Source organism: Limanda limanda, chromosome 6 (genome assembly GCF_963576545.1).
Source record: "Limanda limanda chromosome 6, fLimLim1.1, whole genome shotgun sequence".
Classification (NCBI taxonomy): domain Eukaryota; kingdom Metazoa; phylum Chordata; class Actinopteri; order Pleuronectiformes; family Pleuronectidae; genus Limanda; species Limanda limanda.
The window spans coordinates 8,578,074-8,600,189 of record NC_083641.1 but is presented as its reverse complement, the minus strand read 5'-3'; the positions used below and the strand labels follow the sequence as shown (position 1 = coordinate 8,600,189).

Below are 22,116 nucleotides of genomic sequence, written 5' to 3'. Positions count from 1 at the left end.
GAGAGCTAATACACTCCTTGTATTCATCACACTCTAATTACTCCGTATTCTACCTGAGTCACAACATGCAGTTTAACGACTGGTGGCTGATGTGCTCTTTTCATGCAAGATGGGCTTCGACCCCAGCGGAACCTCGGCCAGATTTGTGCCCCCTGGCAGCAGCAGCAGCAACACCAACAGCAGCCTCCACTGTAAGGGAGGGGGCTGGTGTCTGCATGCCCTCCGTCTGCCCCCCCACCCTGACCACACCACTGAGTCTGCAGCGTGGGGACACCAGAGATCCACGAAGCCAAAAACCTTTTTTTCACTATGCTGCCGTTATAACCATAAACAAGCTAATTAATAATGATAATCATCAACATCATTATCTATGGTTAATTATAGTAGTTAAAGGGGAGGGATGCACAAGCCTGTTGCATTAACCTCTGATATTTGTTAATGGCTTAGAGATAAGAAAGAGTGACTTTATTCATCTGTGTCTTTTTCCCACAAGGGGATTTTTGTATGGCCTAAAAAAACATTTTGTAATGTAATTTAATTTAATGTAATTTCTGTAAAATGTTTAATTAAAAAACCCCAATCGTTAAAGGAGAATAAATTCAGGTGTGTTTTTCTTTCTATCACGACAGCAATGAAAGTCTGATGTTGATTTTCTAGTGTCTCTTTTGTTTTGTTTGACTTTGTTTGAGAGAAGGTCATCCTTGACCCTAAGAAGATATGCGATGGATGGATGGATAACTGGATGGATGGATGAACGAATAGAAGGTTGAACAGACATCTATTATGACATCACAAAAAAGAGGGGAACAAAAATAATGTGAGGGTACAGAGACAACTGTTGCCCTCTATACTAGCCAACAAATTAAATTAAGTTGCAAATGAAAATCTAATAAAAAAATGTTTAAAAATGAGCAAACAGGCATAACTGACAAAATATTCAACAGTTACTTAAATATAGTAGCCGACATTATTTAACAAACCGATAAAGATTAGTCAATTCCATAATATTACATTACATTTCATTTAGCTGACGCTTTTATCCAAAACCACTTACAATAAGTGCATTTAACAAGGAGGGTACAAACCCAGAAGAACAAGAATCAAGAAAGTACGTATTTTGTGTTAACATTGTAATAAACGAGTGAAAAATGTTCATGTAACTAATGCATTTATAATAGCAGCTCACTGTGTGAGGCATATGTGTTTGTTTGTTCCCACAAAAGATTGTTAAATTAGGGTTCAAATCTGCTTACAGTGCCAAAATATGATCCTCGTTTGCACGTGAAACCATCAGTTTTCAGTTTGTCTTTGATAGAAAAGGACACACAATACTTGCCGCTCTCACTGTTAAGTATTGCCTATAGAGTACAGTATGATTGACACAAATCCCTGACTCCAGTGTAATGTCAGGAAGCAGGATGAGGATCTCAGAGACATCGGAGCCATGGATTTGTCTTATCCTCTCATGAGGAAAGTAACAGGTGCTTGAGGGGTCTCTCATAAATCTATACAATGATTTTTTTAATATTAAACAGTCACAGCACAATCCCATCCAGTTAAGATCTTAAAATATACATTTATTTATTTAACTATTCAGTCTTATTTTCTTTATGTATCACTCTAAATGGGTTGTTCTCTGACACTTTGAAGTTTTATTATGTTTAGTTAATTTTGCTGAAAAATAGCCCATTTTATTGTGATTAAGAAAGTACAGAAACAGCTCCAAATATTTTCTTCGGGTCATTAAATTACTCTAAACACATCACAAACCAGTGAGTTCACATCGTCTTCCCATATTGAGCATATTAAATCTCATTGAACAGCTTTCTTCTTTTTATCTGAGTAAAGTTTCCACTGTTGATAACACAGTTGTCATATATAGTGCATTTGGAACTATTAAAGAAAACAGAGAGCTGCCTGTGGGAGCCAGTTTACTCATCACAGCTTACATTTTACTGGAAGAATCCAAGAATCCTTCAAGTCACATGATCACAACTCAGGTCAGTGATTAAATTGTATTTGCATAGTGCTAAATCATAACATCCAGAATCTCGAGGCACTTTACAAAATGAGGTGTAGACCTTTAAATTTAGAGAGAAACCCAACAGCGCCTACAATTTACGAAAATGTCTCCTGTAGCTCATTCTGCTGAGACACGTGACCGACATGTGCTCGTTACATAAGCTGAAGAGAAGTGCTGCAGCTCTCTGTGGTGAATGTCCTACGATTCGGTTATATAGCCTCTTATTCTTGGTGTGGACACTGTGCATGGAAATACACCAAATTAAGCTTTTTGAGCATTCTTCCAAAATGGCACGTGATGCTTCTACTGACTTGTTGCTGACTACATCATGTCAGTCTGTTCCCCTCACACACAGGTTTGATGTGACACGATTCCTTTGCCTCAGTGCAAAGTTTTACAGCTAAGCTCAGCCCCACCTCACCTTTATGGACTATGATTCTACTCCCCTCCCACATTGTGGCTTCTACGATTTAAAGGAGGAGACAATTTGCAGTATAGAGGATAAAATAAGAGTTATAACAATAAGCATAACAAATAATAATAAATAACATTATATAAGAGTTGTTGAGCAGGAGCAGTCACTCCAGAATGTAAAAAAATAACACTGACCCTGACACAGCATCCCTCGTCCCTACTCTTTATCTGCTTTTTACTTTATCATTTATTTTAAGTGTGAATGCTTAACAAGTGAACATGAGCACGTTGGTGAGTTCAACACGTTGTTTTTATTTAGTATAGCAACAAGTTGTGTGTATAAAAATAAATCAAAGTGTAGTAAAAAACAGTATTTGATACAAAAATATCAGCCTTTCAATCTATTCAGCATTCACCATATTCACTCCATCACAGCACAAGCCCGTAAAAGCACGCTGAAGAGAATCATATTTACAGCAGGAAGACAAAACAATACTGCAGACGCTCTCATCATAGTACATTGTAGCACATCTCAGGGATCTGCAAATCTCTCATTAAATAGTTCTCCTCCACGGTGCAAGTGTATGGATAGTCTGTGGGGTTGTAGTAAGGCGTGTATTCGGGGGCAGAGAAGCTCTCCTGCTGGCCTGGCCAACAGTGGGGCAGGCAGTAACAGTCCTGGAGGTTGCAGTGCTGGTAGTGCTCTGAGGAGAAGCCGTGGTGGCTGGACTCCATCCTGGTGGGCGAGTCGTAGCAGGAGGAGGAGGAGGAGGAGAAAGAGTCCTGCGGCGAGTAGCTGTTGTGATCCACGGGGCTGCAGAGCTTCCGTGACTCTGGCGGGGAGCCGGGAGCCTGAAAGAGAAGAAGACGTACAGGATGGTGAGGATTATATTTTGCATGAGTTTGCAATGTCATGCATGTCATGTGATGGACCACAAAACTGACAGTAGAGGCCACAGGCTCAAGCAGGGACGCCTGTGAGTGGTGTTTTTCTTTTAACAATTATTCCTTTATTAAAGATATTGAAATAATTATGATCCTCAGGTGAGACGTACATATCTAAAATGACTCAATTCAGGTTTCTGTAAGTATTTTTTTACATTTAATATGCATTCGATTAGTGATAGATCTGATTAGAAGCAAAACAAAAGTAATAACCTTGCTAATAACAAAATTCTATTCCAGGCCTGTATTACAGAGTCACACAATTTGAGACTTTTTTGAGATGTATCATTTTAAGATGTTTACCATTTCAATTAGTGTATTTCTGTGTTTTTAAAATGTGTTTGTCTTTCTTTTTTTGCAGTTTCAATTACAGTGCAGCCCTTAATTGTTGTCACCTACACATTGAAATTTAATTGCTACCATTAGTCATGATTGTTTGTTTGTTTAGCTGCTCAGATAAGACCCCAGAGATAGGTACTACAGGTAACATCTGATTAATGACTGATTACTACTCCTTATAAACACTGTTTTTGTTTTTTATTCGTGGAGTTTTGTCAGTGTCTGTGGGAGAAACGTACCATCCCATGCCCATAATAGTCGGCCTCTGGGGTGAGTCCATAATGCCACTGCAGCGAGAGGGAGTGAGAGGGAGGCTGGCAGGAGTTGTAGCCGCCGCCACCGATGTTGTTGAAGTTGCTGTTGTTCATGATGCTGCTGCTGCTGCTGTCACTGTAGCAGGTGCTGGGATACGCCATGTCGCCAACCTGCTTCTGGATTTGGGTGAACGCATCCTCCTGGATGCTCTGGAGGCTGCAGGAGCTGTCAGGAACTGGGAACTGGGCGGTGCGCATCTGGAGAGCTCGCTCGCCACAGCTGCTGGGCTCAGCTGGAGGGATGGACGGAGGGGGGTCCACATAGCGAGCTGACGGATTTACGTCTGAAAGGAAAATTGGTGCGAAAATATCCAAAGGGTAAACAAAACGTGGAGGTGTATGGCCCCTATATGATGGACTGCGGGTTCAGTACAACATCCATGGCAGATATATCCCAATCTACACATCTGGCAGATATAAAGATGCGTTCCCAAGTTTGAGGAGGTGCATTTCAAAATAAAATGTGATATTTTTTTTTTTGGAGAATAAATAGCCACGAGTGCATTCGAATAAGCTGCAGGAGTCTCTGTCTGGAATCAGACCACGGGAAGACTTTTAAATAGACCTTAAAGACCAAAGAGAACGCCATGGCTCCAGCAGCCAATGCATTCGAAGAGGTACATGGCTGCATGCAAATTTGGACTTTCCAATTTGTTGGCTACATTTCTAAATATGGGCGCATGTGCCTGCTGTAGGTCAGGGTGGAGCCACGTGCTGCTGCCGATCTGTAACTTACACTTTTAGTCTTGCTGCCACGAGGGAACTTACTTGCAAAAGTGGTCGCGCAAAGATCCTGGAGATCCAAGCAGCCCTGGGAGATCTGTCCAATCTGTCCATCAGGAGGAAGAGGAGGAGGGAGACAACAGGATTAGATATTTTTTATATTTTGATCAGGACAATCGGCTTTGAAAGACTTAGACTCAGTGCGTTTGTCAGAATGTGCGTGATTATATGTCACTCATTTATAGGGACCGTTTATTGACTTATCTTCTAAAGAAAAAGAAAAAAACGGAGAGATGGAGAGAGACAAGCGGATAGATGAGGGGGGAGAGAGGAGGGAGGGGGGGGGGGGGGGGGTTACCGGTCTCAGCTTTTTGCTGCTGGCCTCCCGGGCTCGGTGCCTCTGCAGCAGCTCTTTGACCGTGGTCTTCACTCGGACGCCCTGGTACACCCTGGGCTGATCTGGATGAAGAGAACAGCATGCCGCTCATGTTTACTAAAGCAGCAGCAGACAACAACAGACCTGGGCTCCTCTCCTCCACCAGGCAGCCCCTCCTCCATCTGCAGCACACAATCTGTCTTTTTCTCTGCCTCAAACTGAAAACATGAAAATAAAAACGTCGTCTATGTATCCCCCCCTCCCCTATGTCACCAACACGTTCACCTTTAACTTGTCTCCCTGCTCTACACTTGCAGTCATGACTTTCATATTTTGCTCTATTTTTTACTCCTAATAAACATACTTTCTATGTAGGGAAATGTTGGTAACAGACACGCAGCATGTTACAATAAACAATGTTTTGTTAAAACCAAGTGTATCGCTTCGATGTCTAAATTCGAGTCCGATTATTCGGAGGGTGAAAGCGCATGGTCCGAGCCCAGTGCGCCCGGCGGCTCCGGCTCTTCTCGGACCGCTTGTGTCTCCGGCTGTGCCCCCCCCCCTCTGCTCCCGGCCACGGCTCGCTCTTTACGGCAGGGCTCGGCGGGTCCTGTTACGCCGCCAGCCGAGTAGTCTGCTGCGCCCTGAGTGTGTTCACCAGCCACCCGGTCCAGACAAGGGACAAAGGAACAAAAACGGCACAAAACGCGAAACCGTAAGTGTACCTTCCTGACCGTAAACGCAGACCTGAGAGATTTGAATGTAGAGCTTGTGAAACCCGGGTCGACCTCGGGGTGGAAATGTGTGTGGGATCGTTGGTTAAAATTTGGACAAAGGCGCCGCCAAAGTAAGGACGCACAAAGCCAGGGCGAGTCCGGAGCAAAGCGATCGGAGGCGAACACGTTAAACGTGTCTCGGTTAAACCATCGAAGCTGCTTCTGGGGCGAAGTTGTGCGCAAGAGTCGATTCTGAAGTAAAGTTGGAAGCGTGTATACCCGATGCCGCGGCGATCCATTAAAAAAGACCGTCCTGATCTTTACGCACAGCGCATGTCCCCCCGTGTGGAGCATTTTGGTTAAAACGATGACTTTGTGCTTCGCATCGATCACGTTGTTGTGGTTTTGTGGCGGGGTGAAAATTGGAAAACGATTTCAGCCTTATGTTGTGTATAAATCAGAAACTCAAACCCTTACCCTAATTCTCTGTAACTTTATTCAAATCACCCATGCCTCCCACTCTGGATATTTGACTAAAAATACTGTGGTTCTTATACAGGCAATTTGCCTTATTAATTCCTATAGGCGAATCTTGATTAAGGAAACATAGAGAACGCCTCGCATAGGTGCGCGTAATTTAGACCCAAAGGCGTCATTTAAAGCGCCCAGGAGTGGCGAGCCGTTTGGAAAAAGGCGATTTGATAAGAGACGAAGCCTCGGCTGCGGAACCTCATCTGATAAATATTCATATATCTAAACGCTACTTCATGGTTTGTCTTAAATGTGGCAAATAGTGGGCCAAATTTACGGAGCAGACACATCCCACTTCAACGCGGTTACTTATAACGTCCTGTTACGCAGACGCGACTCAGGTATAAACCGGCTGAAATGTCAGTTCCACCGGTAACTAATGTTTAATTAAAAACAAACCCGCAGTAAAGAGCATGCACATGCCTTGACGTGTGCTAATAGACGGTGATAGTGAGAATGAAACATACACGAATCTATAAAAGTTGGTTAAGCAGTAGAGGAGTGTTTGAGTGAGAATAGCGGACGCTCCTGATCCGCCCAAAACAAGCAGGAGACATGTGGCATTAAACTGCAAACTTTAATCCACGGAAGTTTATTAATCTGCTGGACATTCTTTATAAATAACGTCAATCTGCTATTAAATCCACATGTGCAATTACAAAATAAACCCCACTCATCTTCCCCTGCGACTCTGCTTTGCTTTTAATCTTGCCACTAAACATTAAATTGTTCTCTTTTTTCTTTTCTGCCCCATACAGGAGAAAAAGCAACTAAAAAGTGACATCCAGATGAAAATCCGACTTGAAAACTCACCAGACATGATGTAAGAGAGCAGGAGAAACTCTCTGGAGAAGACCTATGGGGCTCCACAACGTCCTTTTCTGCCTCAGCAAAATGGCCAAGAACGAAATTTGTGCAAAAGTATTAAAAAATCTCGACACAAATGTCTTACAACAGACCCAGAGCATACAACAATATTGTAATATAGCTGTGGACATATTAGTTTGTGATTTTCTCCCTCCATGCCTACTATTTAAAACCCCTAGAACTCATTGATTTGACAATGATTTGATTGCGCGTTACTTTCAATTTGAATATTCAGAGGCAACGGAGTTTTATCGATTTTTCACTAAAAATCACCACGCATGGACATTGCATAAGCCCCACTTTAATGTAATATATCAGATTGACACACTTTGATCGAAAAGAAACCATACTTTTATTCATTTTATCCTCCTTTTGCAATAACAGTGCATCACACCCCCTCATTAAGCACTACAGCACTGGGTGCACTTGCGCAGCTTTAGGACCGCAAATGCACTTAAATCTGTTACCATACGCTTTTTTAAGCCACCTTAGGAGGCGAAAATATTTCGAAACGTAATTTTAAACTTTATTTAAGAGAAAAACGCATAAAAGTGGAGGAAAAGTGGGCGTGGCAAAGGGCAGTAGCCATCTTTGGCAGTGCAGGCCCTCAGCTCCACAGCAAGTGCTCTGTGCGCATTCACCTGCTGAGGGCAGCGGGGGGACAAGTCTGCAGCGCGGTGCGGCTCCAGCCTCCTCTTCTACTATCTGTTAATATCTATATACAATTATTTATCACACTTTTGTGCAGATTTCCCCAACTTAGTGAGGAGCCCTGTTGATGAATAAAAAAAAGCTCCTTAATTCAGCACCAAAAACCCGTTCTCACCCAAGTGTCTAACAGTAAATCCAAAGTAAAACATATAAATGTTATAATAATTTATTGAAGGCTATTTTAAGGACTTTTTGCGTAATTTTGCACAGCAGCACGCAACAATTGATCATATTCACATCGGCGCCACTATAATGCTGTAACGTGTAAATGTGATATTAGTAAAAGTAAAAAGATTTATTATATTATTTAGAAGTATCTTATTTTTTGTGTCGGTCGCACATGATACGTGACTAAATGATTAGAAACTATACCAATAGTTAGCAATTTAGCCTCTCAAGCTGGTTAAAGGTTATTAATAAAATCGTCATTTTATTTTAGTTTACAACTTAAATTATTAATGTCCAAATCAATATTATTATCATTATTATATTTAGTTGCAGTGGTGACAGTAGTGGTGGTTATTATTTCCCCACTCCAACAACAAAATTAAATAATTGTGACCGGTGTAAAATGTTAGTGTTCCGCAAGTTTTGCTCTTTGTTTACCTGAGGCACTTTTAACAGAGTTTGCCGCTCACTGCATCAAACAGACACACACACACACACACACATATGTGTTTCTTCTTCACCCCTCTTCATTACAGCCACGTTTCTCTCCCTCTGTCTGCAGCTCTGCGGCTCCTCTCCTCCTGCAGCCGCGGTGCTCAGGCGCCACCTAGTGCTCAAACACCACCACGCCCTCTACCCCTGTGGACATGAAGCCGACCTGAACAGTCCGTCCAGCACTGAAGCCTAATGTCATGTTTACTGCAACTGATGAGAATTATAAAGATACACACACACACACACACATATGTATATATAGATATGTATACAGAGGCTGAGCATAGGTATATAGTTTAAGGATTGTTTGATTCTTACTGCGACTACAGTTGATTTCGAGGAAAAGGAAAAACATTGAGCTCACAGACAAATAAACCATGAAAAATAATTCAAAAGTGAGTGTTAAGACAATAAGCTTGAACCGATACACAATTGTAAGTTGCTTGATTAAAAAAGTTCCAGGACGGACAATGTCTTAACATGTAAAAAAAGTATATATTATAATTTTGTGTTTATGTCTATGTAGCATCTATAACAGATATATAAAGATTTGACGAAAGTTTGATATAATTTGATTTATCTAATCATGTCATCAGTAGTTTCACACATACAAAGTCTGGCCTGTGAATAATCTGTACACGTACCCTCTATCAGGATACTAAGAACATTTCCAAAAATGTCTTCAATGCTTTATTACACACATTAAAACTGTAGTTTTCTGCAGATTATAGGCAAATCTTATTTTATGTTCATCAAAGTGATTTTGAGTGATTCATTGACATTTGAACACACAAATAGCTCATGTAAGTGATACATTACCCCTCCCTCTTTGAATGCTTTATAGACAGGGTTAACGTTTTGAAGAAATCAGAATAATTATACTTTGGTCACTCCATAACCATGCATCTTGTATTAATAAAACAGATCATCAACCTCTCAGGCTTTTTTAATAGTTTTAGTTCTCCACCTAAATGATATAGGCTAAACAAATGGAGTTCTGTATTATTGTAAATCTACCAATCTCTCTTCAAAAGGGCCATGATCATCTTGAACAGGGACCTGCATGCTAAACCACTGATTCCCAAGTGCGTGTTTTTTCTGATACTGGTCATTTTAACCATTTATCCATCTGCTCACTTTTCAGAAATTCCCACTAACAGTTAGTGGCGTGAAAATATTGACTCAGGGTGGTGTCTAGTGCTGCAGCTGCAGATTGGAGTATAAAGATGAGCCTCACACCAATCTGAAATCCAACTTGTATTTTCACCTAAACACAAATACATTACAGGTATACTGTACATTTTACTAAATTGTTTATAATTTTTCAAATTAACTGAGCAACTCTACAACATTTCCCCATGCCCACTGCAGAAGTTCCCCCTTTGGCAGAGAAACCATTTACATCTTAAAAGAGGTTAAACATGTAACATGGCTTTTTAAAACAAACAGAAACCCTATGATACATCATGAAAGTGAAAATCCTACATCATCCAGTTTACCCTCCACTAAAGGTTTGTAATTTTTCATTTGATGGCATGTCACAAGTAATTCCTCCACTCTGTATCATATGAATCAAACAATAAATAGGAACGTTGCCATGACATCAGGCTGTAATATGGACATATGGACACCTTGATGCTATGGATGCAAAGAAATTGTCCTATTTACAAAACACGTCCCAGAATTGTCTCTGTACTGTCTGTTTAACTGTCTGTGAAACTTCTGTCTTCCTCTTTATTCTGAGCCAGTAGCCTCTCATCCAGTCAGAAGGCCCTCCTGATCTCATAGGGCGACCAGGGGCTCACCCCATCCTCTTTTGCCCAGGAGGCTTGAGCCTCAACATTGTTTGGGAGGCTGCCGTGGCCGTTGGCCTCCTCCGTAACCATCTTGGACACCAGATCGCTGGCAGGGCTGCTCATATATGGAGGGCAGGCGAAGGAGGAGGAGGGGGTGGTATAGGAGCTGCTGGTTAAAGAGTGGTAGTGGGCTTCCTCCAGAGAGTGCAGGGTGTAGGGCTGGCTGCCTGGGACAGAGCACATGGAGGAGCCTCGGCTGGTGGACCGGTACTGGGAGGGGCTACCCGGGGGCTCTGGACTGGGCATGGAGGGCGGGATGCTGATGGAGGCCAGGCCGTCAGGACATAGAGCCTCCACCTGGGATACTGGCTCTGGAACCGACTGCTCCCATGAGTCTCTCTGAGGTGGAAAGACAAGAGAGGAGAGGATGAATCATGGAACCATGTATTTCCTCTACTGCCTAAAGGAAATGTCCACCATCAGATACTGTAACACTCTTGGGCTCATATAAGAACAGCAGTTCTTTTGTATTAGTGTGATCTCCTTTATATTTTCCCTGATTCACTGATGCCAATGAAAATGCCATTCATGCTGCATTCAATTATGCTTTAAACTTTCAAGTGTTTTTTTTTACTCCATTTGTAAAAAAACAACAAATAAAACCTTTTCTGACTCACTCATTGTGCTATCAGATTAGGTTTTATTTGTACAATTCTGCTAGTGGTGCTTACAAACATTTACAGTTTTAGTAGAACTAACGTTCTAAGGTATAATGTTCCAGTTAAGTTAAATGTGAGACAGATTTAAATTAGAATTTTTATAAAAGCAATGAATCAAATTAAATTGGTTGAAGATATAAATAATGAAGGAAAAAGAGACTGTTTGCCAACACATGCTCCATCACCATCAACGATATGTTAACAACTTGTTTATACTGCCCCCAAGTGGCAAACAATATATCAGTTAATAGAGTTTTTATAAAAGAAAGGCCAGAAGAAAGTGGTGAATCCTACATTTTTTTTCAAACCAACAGGTATATTTCCTTAATCTTTTCCAAAATTGGGATAGTGAGCATAGACAGATACAGATTGACAAAACAGCATTGATACCATCAAAACCAGGCATTCAGCACTAAAGTGTGATCTCATAAATGATGAGTGTACTACAAAAAGGAAGTCGCTTTGGACAAAAGCGTCAGCTAAATGACATGTAATGTAATGTAATCTCTACACCATCAAACATGTGTGACAAGTGATCCTCGCTCCACGTCTACTCTGTAACTATCAATCAAATGTAAAATGACACATACAAATGAATAAGAAGGTACACAAGGAACCAAATGGACCAAGACATGTGGCAAAGCACATCACACATACTGTAGCTGTTTGTGACTTCACACTACGGAGTTGAGCAGCAGTCAAATTGCAGCAGATTTTATTTTCCAAAGAATGAAACCTGAACTCTTTCTCAAAACGAGGAGTCAATTCTTTTCTCTAAATATCAGAGAAAACATATGGAGCTTTTCCCAGGATGCACTAGGTTTTAGAGAATGGGTTCATCATTTTCAGATCTAGGTTCCCATATGAATATCGAAACTGTTTTCTTGCTGAAGAGGCCCCTCCTCTTCACGTAGGCTCTCACTTGGCACACACATTACTAACTTGCTGCACCAATGATGTGGCCAATAAATGTATTTTCATGGGGAATAGATATTTACTAATTGCTTTAAACTAAACCTGTTCATTCCATCTTCACTGAGTTGCAGCTGTTGGGTTTCTCTTTAAATCTTAAGGTCTCAGCCTTATGATGTTATGATTTGGCGCTTAAAATTGAACTGAACTGAATACCTTTAATTTGAGTTCTTTCATTTTTTTGCCAGGGATTTCGTAAAGCACTTTGTAACTTTGTTTCGATAGGTGCTATACAAATAAAGTTATTACTATATAATTATTATCTAGCTGCTTCATGACACAAACATGCACAAACCCTGATCCTGACTCCTACCAGAAAAAGATGCGAGGACTCTCCATTGAAGGGAGGCGGCAGGGAAGAGAGGGCCGACGAGGGCAGGAAGGATCCTCCAGAGCTGGAGAAGGCGGCGGCGCTGCGGTAATCACCAAAGGCCTCTGGGTAGTAGCTGTCAATAAGGGAGGAGTAGCCGGACATCGTGGACGGGTCACAGCCCAGAGGTTTACCCCCGAGGCTGGAGGAGTAGACGTCAGGGGAGAACAGCTTGGTGGATTGACAGAAGTCGGAGTCGGAGATGAAGGGACGCCTCACGCCGTAGTAGCTGGGCAACATGTGAGACCCTGCAGAGGACAATACACATCGAATCTTCATCACGGCAGCAGTACAGATCTAACACACTTAAGTTGTGATTCTTAGGATGTGCAGACACCTGAGGCAGAATGTTAACTGGGGTCAGCCGAGTATTACTCAGAGTGATAATGACAGTGCAGATTGTGACTGTGTTGGCAGATTTCCTTGGCAGGCAGTGAAGAGTGAATGATGAAGATCTATGTTCTACTTGTTCAGTAGAGTCTCACCTGGCATCTGGACAAATGAAGGTGGAGTCGTCGATCCCCCCTGTGCCAAAAGAAATGAGAGTGGGAGTCAGCCATGCAACTGTTACCAAATTTGCTGCAACTGATGCTGTCACTAATCTTTCATAATCACCTCAGGGGTCATGTGGAGCCATAGAAAACCAGTATTAATATATATATATATATATATATATATGTTTTTAATTTATTTGGTTTGGTTTTATTTCTAACTTAGCAACTATTTTTAAAATCTCTTACAACAATTTTTGATAAAAAATGCTTTATCTTTTTTCTTAAGTTTTACTCAATTTCTGGAAGGCATCTCGCCAAACTATCGTGTTGCTTTCTAAAAAGTTATTTCACGAATCGTTCCACAAATGTCCTTTATTAATTTTTATGTTTCACACACTTTATTTCTGTGGCTATTTATTCAATAATTTATTATTCATTTGTTTACTATCAAGCACTTGGAGGCCCCATAAAATGTAAATGAATCACAGCTATACCCACACTTCCTTAAAATACAACATGAACATATGGCTACAGATAATAAATTCAACACCTTTCACAAACATGTGTGAAGTATGCCCCCTCTTTAATTTCATACACCCAACTGCCATAATTTGAATACTGCATTAACATACAGCATATTTACATTTAAATGCAGATGCTTGGACAAAATAAAGACAAGTCCAGGATTTTATATGTAATAAGTATAAGGACACCTCCATTCACACACAAATAACACAAAAAACACTCCCTGCTCATTTGTGAAATACGCCCAATTATCTCAACTTAAATTCAACATGACAAGGAGATATGTATAATAGTAAATGGTCTGTATTTATTGTGCACTTTTCTAGTCCTGATGACAACTCAAAGCTCTTCGCAGCACAGTTTTTGCCATTCACACACACATTCATACAGGGCATCTACTGTATCTGCAGCACGTTCTCTATGAGAAGGGCTAATTTTGTAGTTCAGTATCTTGTCTATGAATGTGGATGGACGACAGAAGACAGTGCAGCAACTACATAGGCATACAGTAAGTGTACAGGCCAAGAATCAGCACAATCCCAATAATACAAAATAAATAATATAGCTGGGGTAATTCAATTGGTATTATAATTATTGTTATAATTGTTGTTAATATTATCATCATTGTTATAAAATTGAGAAAGAAAATAATAGAAATGTAGCAACAGCACAGGGTAATTCAAACAGTGACACAAACAATGACACATGTTGTCCTCTCACTAGAAGTCCACAAACATGCGTGTGAACAGGAACAAGTGGAAAGTGAGATCACATTTAAAAGTACAATACAGGGGTGAGGTTCTAGTCGTATTATTATTATTATTATTATTAAGTATCTTTCCAGATTTTTTTAAGAATGAACAGTAGATGTAAGATTAATCATCTTATCTAACATTTTTAATCTCACTGTAGGCTCTTAAAAAATAAATATTCAAATTCCCGAGACAACTTGTCGATTCGTTAACCTATGAATTATTCCAGCGAAATTGTAATCCTTAAACAGGCTTTCAATTCTGGACAATATGAAATACTTAAACAGAAAAATCCATCCTTATTTCCACAGAATTTTGCTTCAGTATATTTGGAATTTTTTCAGACTTTGTAACTCTTAATAAAGTCATGAGTTTGAACAATTTTGTCAGTACATCAGCAAACGAAATGGAGAGGTTAAATCCTTGTGTTCCAACATGTTTGCTCATAATTCCCATACAATCTTGAATTAACAAATATATTTTATACTTGGTTGCCATTAATGAAATGTTCTAACATTTTCATTCCTGCAGTGTCAGTCGGAGCACAGTGCAGAGACGCACAGCGCAGGGTCCCAAGGACAAGGTTGGCCAGGACAGGATCGTTTGCATATTGCTTGCATGAAAGAGTTGATATTAAGCCTGCGTTGGCAGGGAGGCAAGCAAATTTTGAGGGCAGAATTTGAATGTGATTTGCCAGTGCCAAGACTTCCTCATGGGGCCCAGGTACGGCTCAGTGCATCTCTGAAGGCTGCGTATGGAAATCAGCACACTCAAGCTCCGACAGTCAGCCAATGTGTGTATGTTTGTGGGGGTGGGGCTGATGATGACGGCTCTACTTCACCTTATATCACAGGAGAACTCTGCCTATACCAATGTAGATTTATAAATGTATTTTATACTAGTAAGAAAACAAGCATCTTTTTAAAGAATATTCTTACCTGAAACTAAGTAAGTTTTCAGTTTTTCAAAACTTTATTTTAGATTTATTGTTTTGGTTCTATTCCATTTTGTCGTATTTTATCTCACACGCTTCCATGCAGGAATTATAAGTTTCTAGATGATAAGAATAACATTGGTGTTTGCTTTGTACCACTGGAGGCATCCCTTAGCGAGTAAAATAATGAAGTTTGAAGTTGCAAAGTTGCTGCTAAACTGCAGTTTATTGGCAATGTAGTAGTAGCAAAAGCTTACATAGCCCCTTGAGTTCAGAGCATTGACATCAAGTTTTGCCATTTGGTGAACTTTTACCTAAAGAAACATCGCAAATATAAGCCTTGAAGAGGCTTCTACATCATACACAAATTACTTTGTCACTGTCGTGGATCATTTATGTAATATCAGCATGTTTGGGCAGTCCACTTTAATAAAGATGTTCTGAGTAAAGAGAAATGATTTAAGATCTTTATATTATCACTGAGAATCTCCGTGTCCCAACATGAGGACGCTCTCTCTGTGGTCAGAGTTTGCTCTTCTTTCTCAAAGGCCTTTTATTCCCAGGGATGAAAGAGAAGCATTAACTATCAGAAAGACGTGGATGGATGTTACTGTGTGCCTCTGTGCATCATTTGGTCTCCATGCATCATTTATAATCATACGAGTGAACGTTGCACCGAAAAGATAGAGATGGAACATTTCAGAGTTGGAACTACTTCTTTGTCCGTCTTTTGCCTATTCATACAATATTATGCCAAATTTGACAATAATTGTGGATGGATCTACAAACAATTGACACTTGATGTATGATTGGTGATTTGTATGCTGTAAATATCGTGGAATTGCATGTCCTTTTTCCCCAACCCCTTTGATAAACATCTGTCGACTTTGGGAGCCACATAATTGACAAACAGGAGATAGTGGCAGTGACAATGTTCCAGAGTGACATTATCTGTGTGTCTCCAAAAACATCAATGGACCACATAGGTTTAACTTAAAGCAACACTATGTAACCGTTACTGAGCAACAGAGCCCTCTGCATTCACACAGGGATTATTTCAGTTTGGCTCTGTGTCCGAGCAATTAAGTGGTTTTCATATGGAGCAAATCTAAATCTATCCATGTCTTGAGTCGAGCTACGACTGCGTAGAGCCACTCCCTGAACTGAAACACAACTGAATGGTGGATATTACCCATGATCCCCGGCTTCCTGAACCAGAAGAGCTGCGGTTGTTACAAATCTACCAAACTCTGTTTAGAATTCTCATATTTAAAAAGTTTCCTGGCTGAACATTAGATATAAACAATGGGTTTAATGTCTTTTTAACGGATATACAGCTCTGCATTATTTTTGAACTTCTTCTTCTTCTGGTTTATTGGCGGCAGGCAACCAACGTCAAGGTGCATTTTGTGAATCAGACTTATTTAGCCCATAAAAAATAATTTTGTCCGATCCTGTCTCATTCAGATAATGGAGCATACTCCCTTATCCGATGGTAAATGTAATTTCCAAGCTCAGTTCATCCAATCCGTGCTTTGCAGTTTCCCTAATTAGCCTTTCTCGTTGTCTAACATCCTAAACTTGCGAACTTGCTGGGCCTGACTCGTACCTGCTCACCAGAGTTACGTAAAGCAGGAACAGACATTCAGGGTGAGGAGTGTGAATGAAAGCAGCACAAATCAATTTAACTTCAAAGTAATATGCATAGTGTTGCTTTAAAAGTGTTAGCATTCAAAAGGCTTAGGTTGTCAACCCTTTTCTGATGGAACAGTGGTACGCTCACTGTGGTTACTGTCTCATATTGTGTCATTAGCTTGTGTGAAGTTCCTGCTCATACATTACAATATACCGGGCACTAGCTGTGTTACATTAATGCAAAACCTCCCATTGGAGATGACTTCAGTGTAAGCAGGCAGAGCTAATACATGAGCCACAAAGGATCATGAAAAGAGACTGTAATACCACCCACAGCCATCAGTCTGCTCCATTCCCACGCTGAAGCTCCAAACACGTCAAACACAAAATAATCATTCAATAGCCTTAAATACACAGTGACAGTTTGACCTGCTGTTTATTCCTGCGTGTTAAAACAATCATAAACTCCTGTAACCAGAGCACTGGATCTAACAGCTTATTCTACTCTCTGAGCTAACAGACACATTTCCTTTCTTGGATAACAAATATTTTCCATTCATACATATTTTCCTTCTGTTTCACACACAAAAACAACTTTATCAGCTCTCTCAGTTAATTCTGGGAAGCTCTCTGCGTCCTGTCCATGTACTAATGACACCGTAAGCATTTCCATTAACCACAACGAATGAATGGTTCCATTGGTAGGAAAGTTCTTGCTGAGTTTTGTCGGAGAGACATGACAACATATACATTGCTCCCTGACCAGTCCCCATTTGCTGTCTCAGAAAAAAAGTGGCTGCTACTTAGTTCCAAGAATGAAAAAACAAACATGGCGTTCTAAGTGACTTGTATGATATTTGCTGTCTTTTGATTTGAAGAGCTAACAGCCTTCCCTCGGTTTCACAGTAACAGCATGCAACACCAACAACACCATTCCTCTTTCACTTCACCATGTCTACATACGAGTGTGCATGGCTTCATCTGTTCGGGCACGTCACATTCGGGACGAAACCCAGTGAAGCAGATTTCTCCCATGAGGCTGGTGCCCATCCGATTCCCTACAGGTCCAGCTGCTATGGACCTGATGTCATGTAGTCTGACCCCTGAGTTATACAGCTCTCTCAACCATCATCATCAAAACACCCGATGAGGGAATATCTATTGGAAGAAACGTCTATTGCAGCTCAGAGCACTGAAGCTGTTTACTTTGATATTTATGTTGATATATCCTTTTCTTTGTCACCCATCTCTACCTGAATTACAACCCAATATGGTGAACAATGCCCTACATATTAATTTAGTGTGTGACCGTTTGATTAGATTCCTTATCGACAATGCAAAATTATTTTATCATAAAAAAACTTTACTGTCTATATTTAACCCCAGAAAACAGCATCAGATTAATTAAAGTTGTCTGTTGGAACAGTCCCAGTCTAACTGCCTTAATGTGAGACTCTGGCTGTAACAGTGAACATTAAAACATAGTGTAAAAGTAGAATAAGTATTGAATAGTCATACATGGCTGTAAATATCTAAAGTGATCCACCATTAGCTACTCATCATATTAGATTGACACTGTGGCAGCACAGCTCCTGAGTGTCTTAGAGTATTAAAGGGTGTGTTTTATTGCTTATTAACGCAATTTGAACTTGTCAAAAATAACAAAGAGTTCACTCTAATGCACAAATTTTAACTTAAGATGCTACTTCATAGTAAAAAAAATCTGAAGTATTGGAATTTATAACAATTTTAGGGGATTTTAAGTATTTTGACATCTGTTAAGCTGTCATTCCAGTGGTTAGAGAGTTGCCATTCCTCTTTTCGAGACTCATAGGCAGAGGCTGTTGTCTCGTCTGTGGACTCACTGACCCCTGACAGAGACAATTCTTTCCTCTCCAACCCACTAGTGCCTCCATGTGAATGAATATTATTTCAAGATGGAGCTCATCATGTTCCAAACAAGACACAGTAACGATACTCTGCTCCGTTTATATCAGAGTAGAAACTAGCCTGAGCTTATTCAAGAGGCAGATGAGGACAGCAATGCCCTAGCAATACCTTTCATGAAGTCATCTGATGAACTTTGAATCATAGGCAGTTGAAGTTATTGTTATAAATAAATCTTTAGAAAAAATTCAAGAAAACAATTTGCAAGGGTTTATACATTTTGACAAAGAATGGAGCTCTACCTTACAAACGGGATCTGGATACTTAATATTAGGATAATTTAATTTTTAGTTTTGTTCTGTTCCTGGGTCTTTTCATTTGAAGACATTTACAAGTCAACAGTAAATTGTCTCCCTGTGTTTCATCTCTACCTCTACAGAATCTGTGTTTAAATCCCCATCAGTCTCTCTTCTCACTCGGAACTCCGCCACATCCCAGTGCATCGACCTGGTGGATGATATCTTTCTTCTACATGCACTCAAGTAACAAACCTCTACATTGATATTATTATGACATACACTGCATTAGAGAGGGGTCATTTTGGGACTTTCTCTTTGTTAAATCCAATTGTATTTCCTCTTCCACACGGTCCCCTCATTAGTGGTTAGCGGGCTGCATATCTATAGAGTGGACATGCCGATGCTAAACAGAAACCAAACAGTGAACACTGTTGTGTGAAAGCCTTTTGACAGGGAGTTTGTGGGAAATGAAAAGCCCGTCTTGTTTGTGCATGCAGACGTCTATTTCTCTGACTGCATATGTTTGTGTTCCTGAGGCAACAATAGGAGGTTTGTCTGCGGCCTGAACACGGCAGAGGACAATGTCAGCTGGCAGGTGTGCATGGATCAAACTTTGCATAGACAGCGTCCTACATTGCCCTTTTTCAGTCTCTCTATGCTCCTGGTCCACCTCAATCCTCCCACCACACCCCTGCCTCCACCTCGGGCCGGCTTCTGGGAGATCACGGCCGTCGCCGTTGCGAATCATTGTGTCAGTGTTCTTTTGTGAGGTCAGGATGGGCCCTGGCGCTTTGTGTCTCTCTCTACACACACCACGTTCTGCTATTTACAGATTGGCTTTGCAAGCACTTGAGGGGAGCGGAGACAGAGGGGGGAGGTACAGGCGGTCAATGGATCCACCATGGATCATTGGTCCACAAAACAAGACGAAATGTAAACAAGGAGAAGAGATTCTTTAAAAAGCGACCTCTTAATTGTGTTGCCCAACAGAATGTCAACTGTGGCTGCGCTGTTTGGTTTGGGAGACAAATGAAGTGGGAAGAGACAAGACGGAACAAAAGCAGAGCAGTTTAGAGGAGATTGTGCTTACACTGTATCTGGGCCCATTTGTCTGTCGGGATCTCTTCTCTGCCAGCAGGTCTTTGACTGTATGCTTGACTCTGACGCCTTGATACACTCGCTTCGCATAGTCTGGACAGAACAGAGAAAGAGTGAACACACATTTGTTACAAATCCAGAAACAGTTTGACCTGCAAGACAACTTCACACAAATTTTCATCCATCCCCACAAATGTGTGTTCATTTGAATGTTTCACAGTTTTATGCATATAGGCGAATGAGACTTTGGGATTTGGTGTGTAAATGTCATGGAAATTAACTTTGGTTTGGTCGATGCAAATTGACAAAAAAAGATGCAATTTACAACAAACACTCGCTCACAAACTGAATGAAGACCGGAGGGGTAATGATGGCTTTGCATCATAACAGCAGATCATTTGGAATTACATTGCTTGACACAAATCCGAAACGGTTGCAGGTGTGATTTGGGGACATTCTTAGGAAGCAGGAGCATTAATGAAAATGCCAAATGTAGATGGATATTGCATGCAGAAAAAAACAGAGATCCCAGATTGCTCTGACCTTACGTGGTCACTGAGAAAATATAAAAAAAGTGAAACTAAATAGCATCCTGTAAACAGTTATGAATGATATTAATTAGTATACAAATGTTCAAATATCAAACATGGATACATGTAAGAATTTAAACAAAAATTACTTTTGTCCTTGTTCATACATTTATTGTTGTATTGAAACAAAACTGACCAACTTATTATGAGATATTAGCATCAGCAAAAGAGACTGTTCATTTGCACAGATGTCATCAAATAATTGTCAAAATACACTTTAAGCTGTTCCTATAAAAATGTTTTCACATGCACTTAATTCATAAATATAAAAGAAATACAGATGCTAAATATATATATATATTCAGCAATAACAAGAGTGACAGCATTATATGTTGTATAAGTTTAAGTGATTCTCACCTGTGTCCATGATGCTGTAGAGCAGTCTGATACACACACCCACTCACACAAGTACACACATATGCACACACACAAACACACAGGCAGGCCTCTCTGTTGTCCCTCTGCTCTATTTGCCTACAGTAGTTGCATCCCTGCGTGCAGCACCATACTGAGTGGTGTGGCGTGCCACGCTGGGAGCTTTAACCACGCTGTCAGGAGGGCAGGGACACATGGAACATGCCACCTCACACTGTAGTCATGAGGAGGCAGCTTTTCAAAATGACCTTTATCTATTTGTTTAAATGCAAATGTTTGGTATGGACGTTTTTTAGTCTATTTGCATCTGCAGTCAAGATTAGGGGATGGATGCATCAGGAGCGTAGAACAGGGACTGGGAAGCAGCATTTCACTCCTGTCCGAGCCCACTAATCACCCAAGGTTAAGAGGACCTAGTATTTCCAAGATTTTATTGTAACTGCAGTTTTATCACTGCTGCTTTGTGGGATAGAGTCTGTTTCAGTTTGAGCTGTGGCGTATAAAAATAACATACCAAAGCCAGAAGTCTTAATCTGACAATTGATTAAAAACAAAATTAAAAGGACATTATTGAGTAGTTTTCTTAAGAAATACACAAACCAGTCCCCTAAATATGGCGGATTTTTTCAACATGATCAATTCGTTATTGAATATTGAAAATGTCCGTAAAGTTTTATATCACAATATTAGGAAAGTAAAACAAAAATCCCGGATTCGCCCCTAAACTGGATCTCCATCAAATTCTCAAGAGTTCTTTCCTGACCCACACCACATCATTCCACCAAGTTTCTTGGTAATCTGTTCAGGTGTGTGTAATATTGTTAAAAAATAAAATAAAACAATGAACAGAGGTGGAAACATAACCTTCTTGGTGGAGGTAATGAGCTGGAGCCTTTTCTAAACAGGCATTATAGCAAAGCTTTCATCTGACTTTGAAAATGTATCCTGGCAGAACTTCACTGTGTATCTCTGTCAGACTGAGACTCCTCTTGAAAATTCATGTGAGTTTCCAATACTTACATTATTTACAATTTCACACAATTTCATA

The 22,116-nt window shown here is 40.4% G+C and overlaps 2 protein-coding genes across 2 annotated transcripts; both read right to left on the bottom strand.

The window, feature by feature from the left end:
• Positions 1-2,947: 2,947 nt before the first annotated feature.
• linc.pou2af1 (lnc RNA pou2af1) lies at positions 2,948-5,316 on the bottom strand. The gene is made up of 5 exons (XM_061073467.1): positions 5,298-5,316; positions 5,117-5,241; positions 4,804-4,864; positions 3,961-4,319; positions 2,948-3,289 (listed from the first exon to the last, which is right to left on the bottom strand). Exons 1-5 carry the CDS (start codon positions 5,314-5,316, stop codon positions 2,948-2,950), a joined length of 906 nt encoding a protein of 301 aa, XP_060929450.1.
• Positions 5,317-10,385: 5,069 nt separating this feature from the next.
• pou2af2 (POU class 2 homeobox associating factor 2) lies at positions 10,386-21,060 on the bottom strand. Its single transcript, XM_061073899.1, has 5 exons — positions 21,051-21,060; positions 20,096-20,196; positions 12,965-13,004; positions 12,423-12,727; positions 10,386-10,817 (listed from the first exon to the last, which is right to left on the bottom strand). Exons 1-5 carry the CDS (start codon positions 21,058-21,060, stop codon positions 10,386-10,388), a joined length of 888 nt encoding a protein of 295 aa, XP_060929882.1.
• Between the last annotated feature and the right edge of the window lie 1,056 nt (positions 21,061-22,116).

Excerpts from the sequence above, each read along its gene's own strand:
- linc.pou2af1 (XM_061073467.1), bottom strand. Across the intron at positions 4,865-5,116 it reads GCAGCAAAAAGCTGAGACCG|ATTGGACAGATCTCCCAGGG; the intron begins GTAACCCCCCCC and ends CCTGATGGACAG. Across the intron at positions 4,320-4,803 it reads TTGCGCGACCACTTTTGCAA|ACGTAAATCCGTCAGCTCGC; the intron begins GTAAGTTCCCTC and ends TTTTCCTTTCAG.
- pou2af2 (XM_061073899.1), bottom strand. Across the intron at positions 12,728-12,964 it reads TTCATTTGTCCAGATGCCAG|GGTCTCACATGTTGCCCAGC; the intron begins GTGAGACTCTAC and ends TGTCCTCTGCAG. Across the intron at positions 10,818-12,422 it reads AGTCCTCGCATCTTTTTCTG|AGAGACTCATGGGAGCAGTC; the intron begins GTAGGAGTCAGG and ends TTTCCACCTCAG.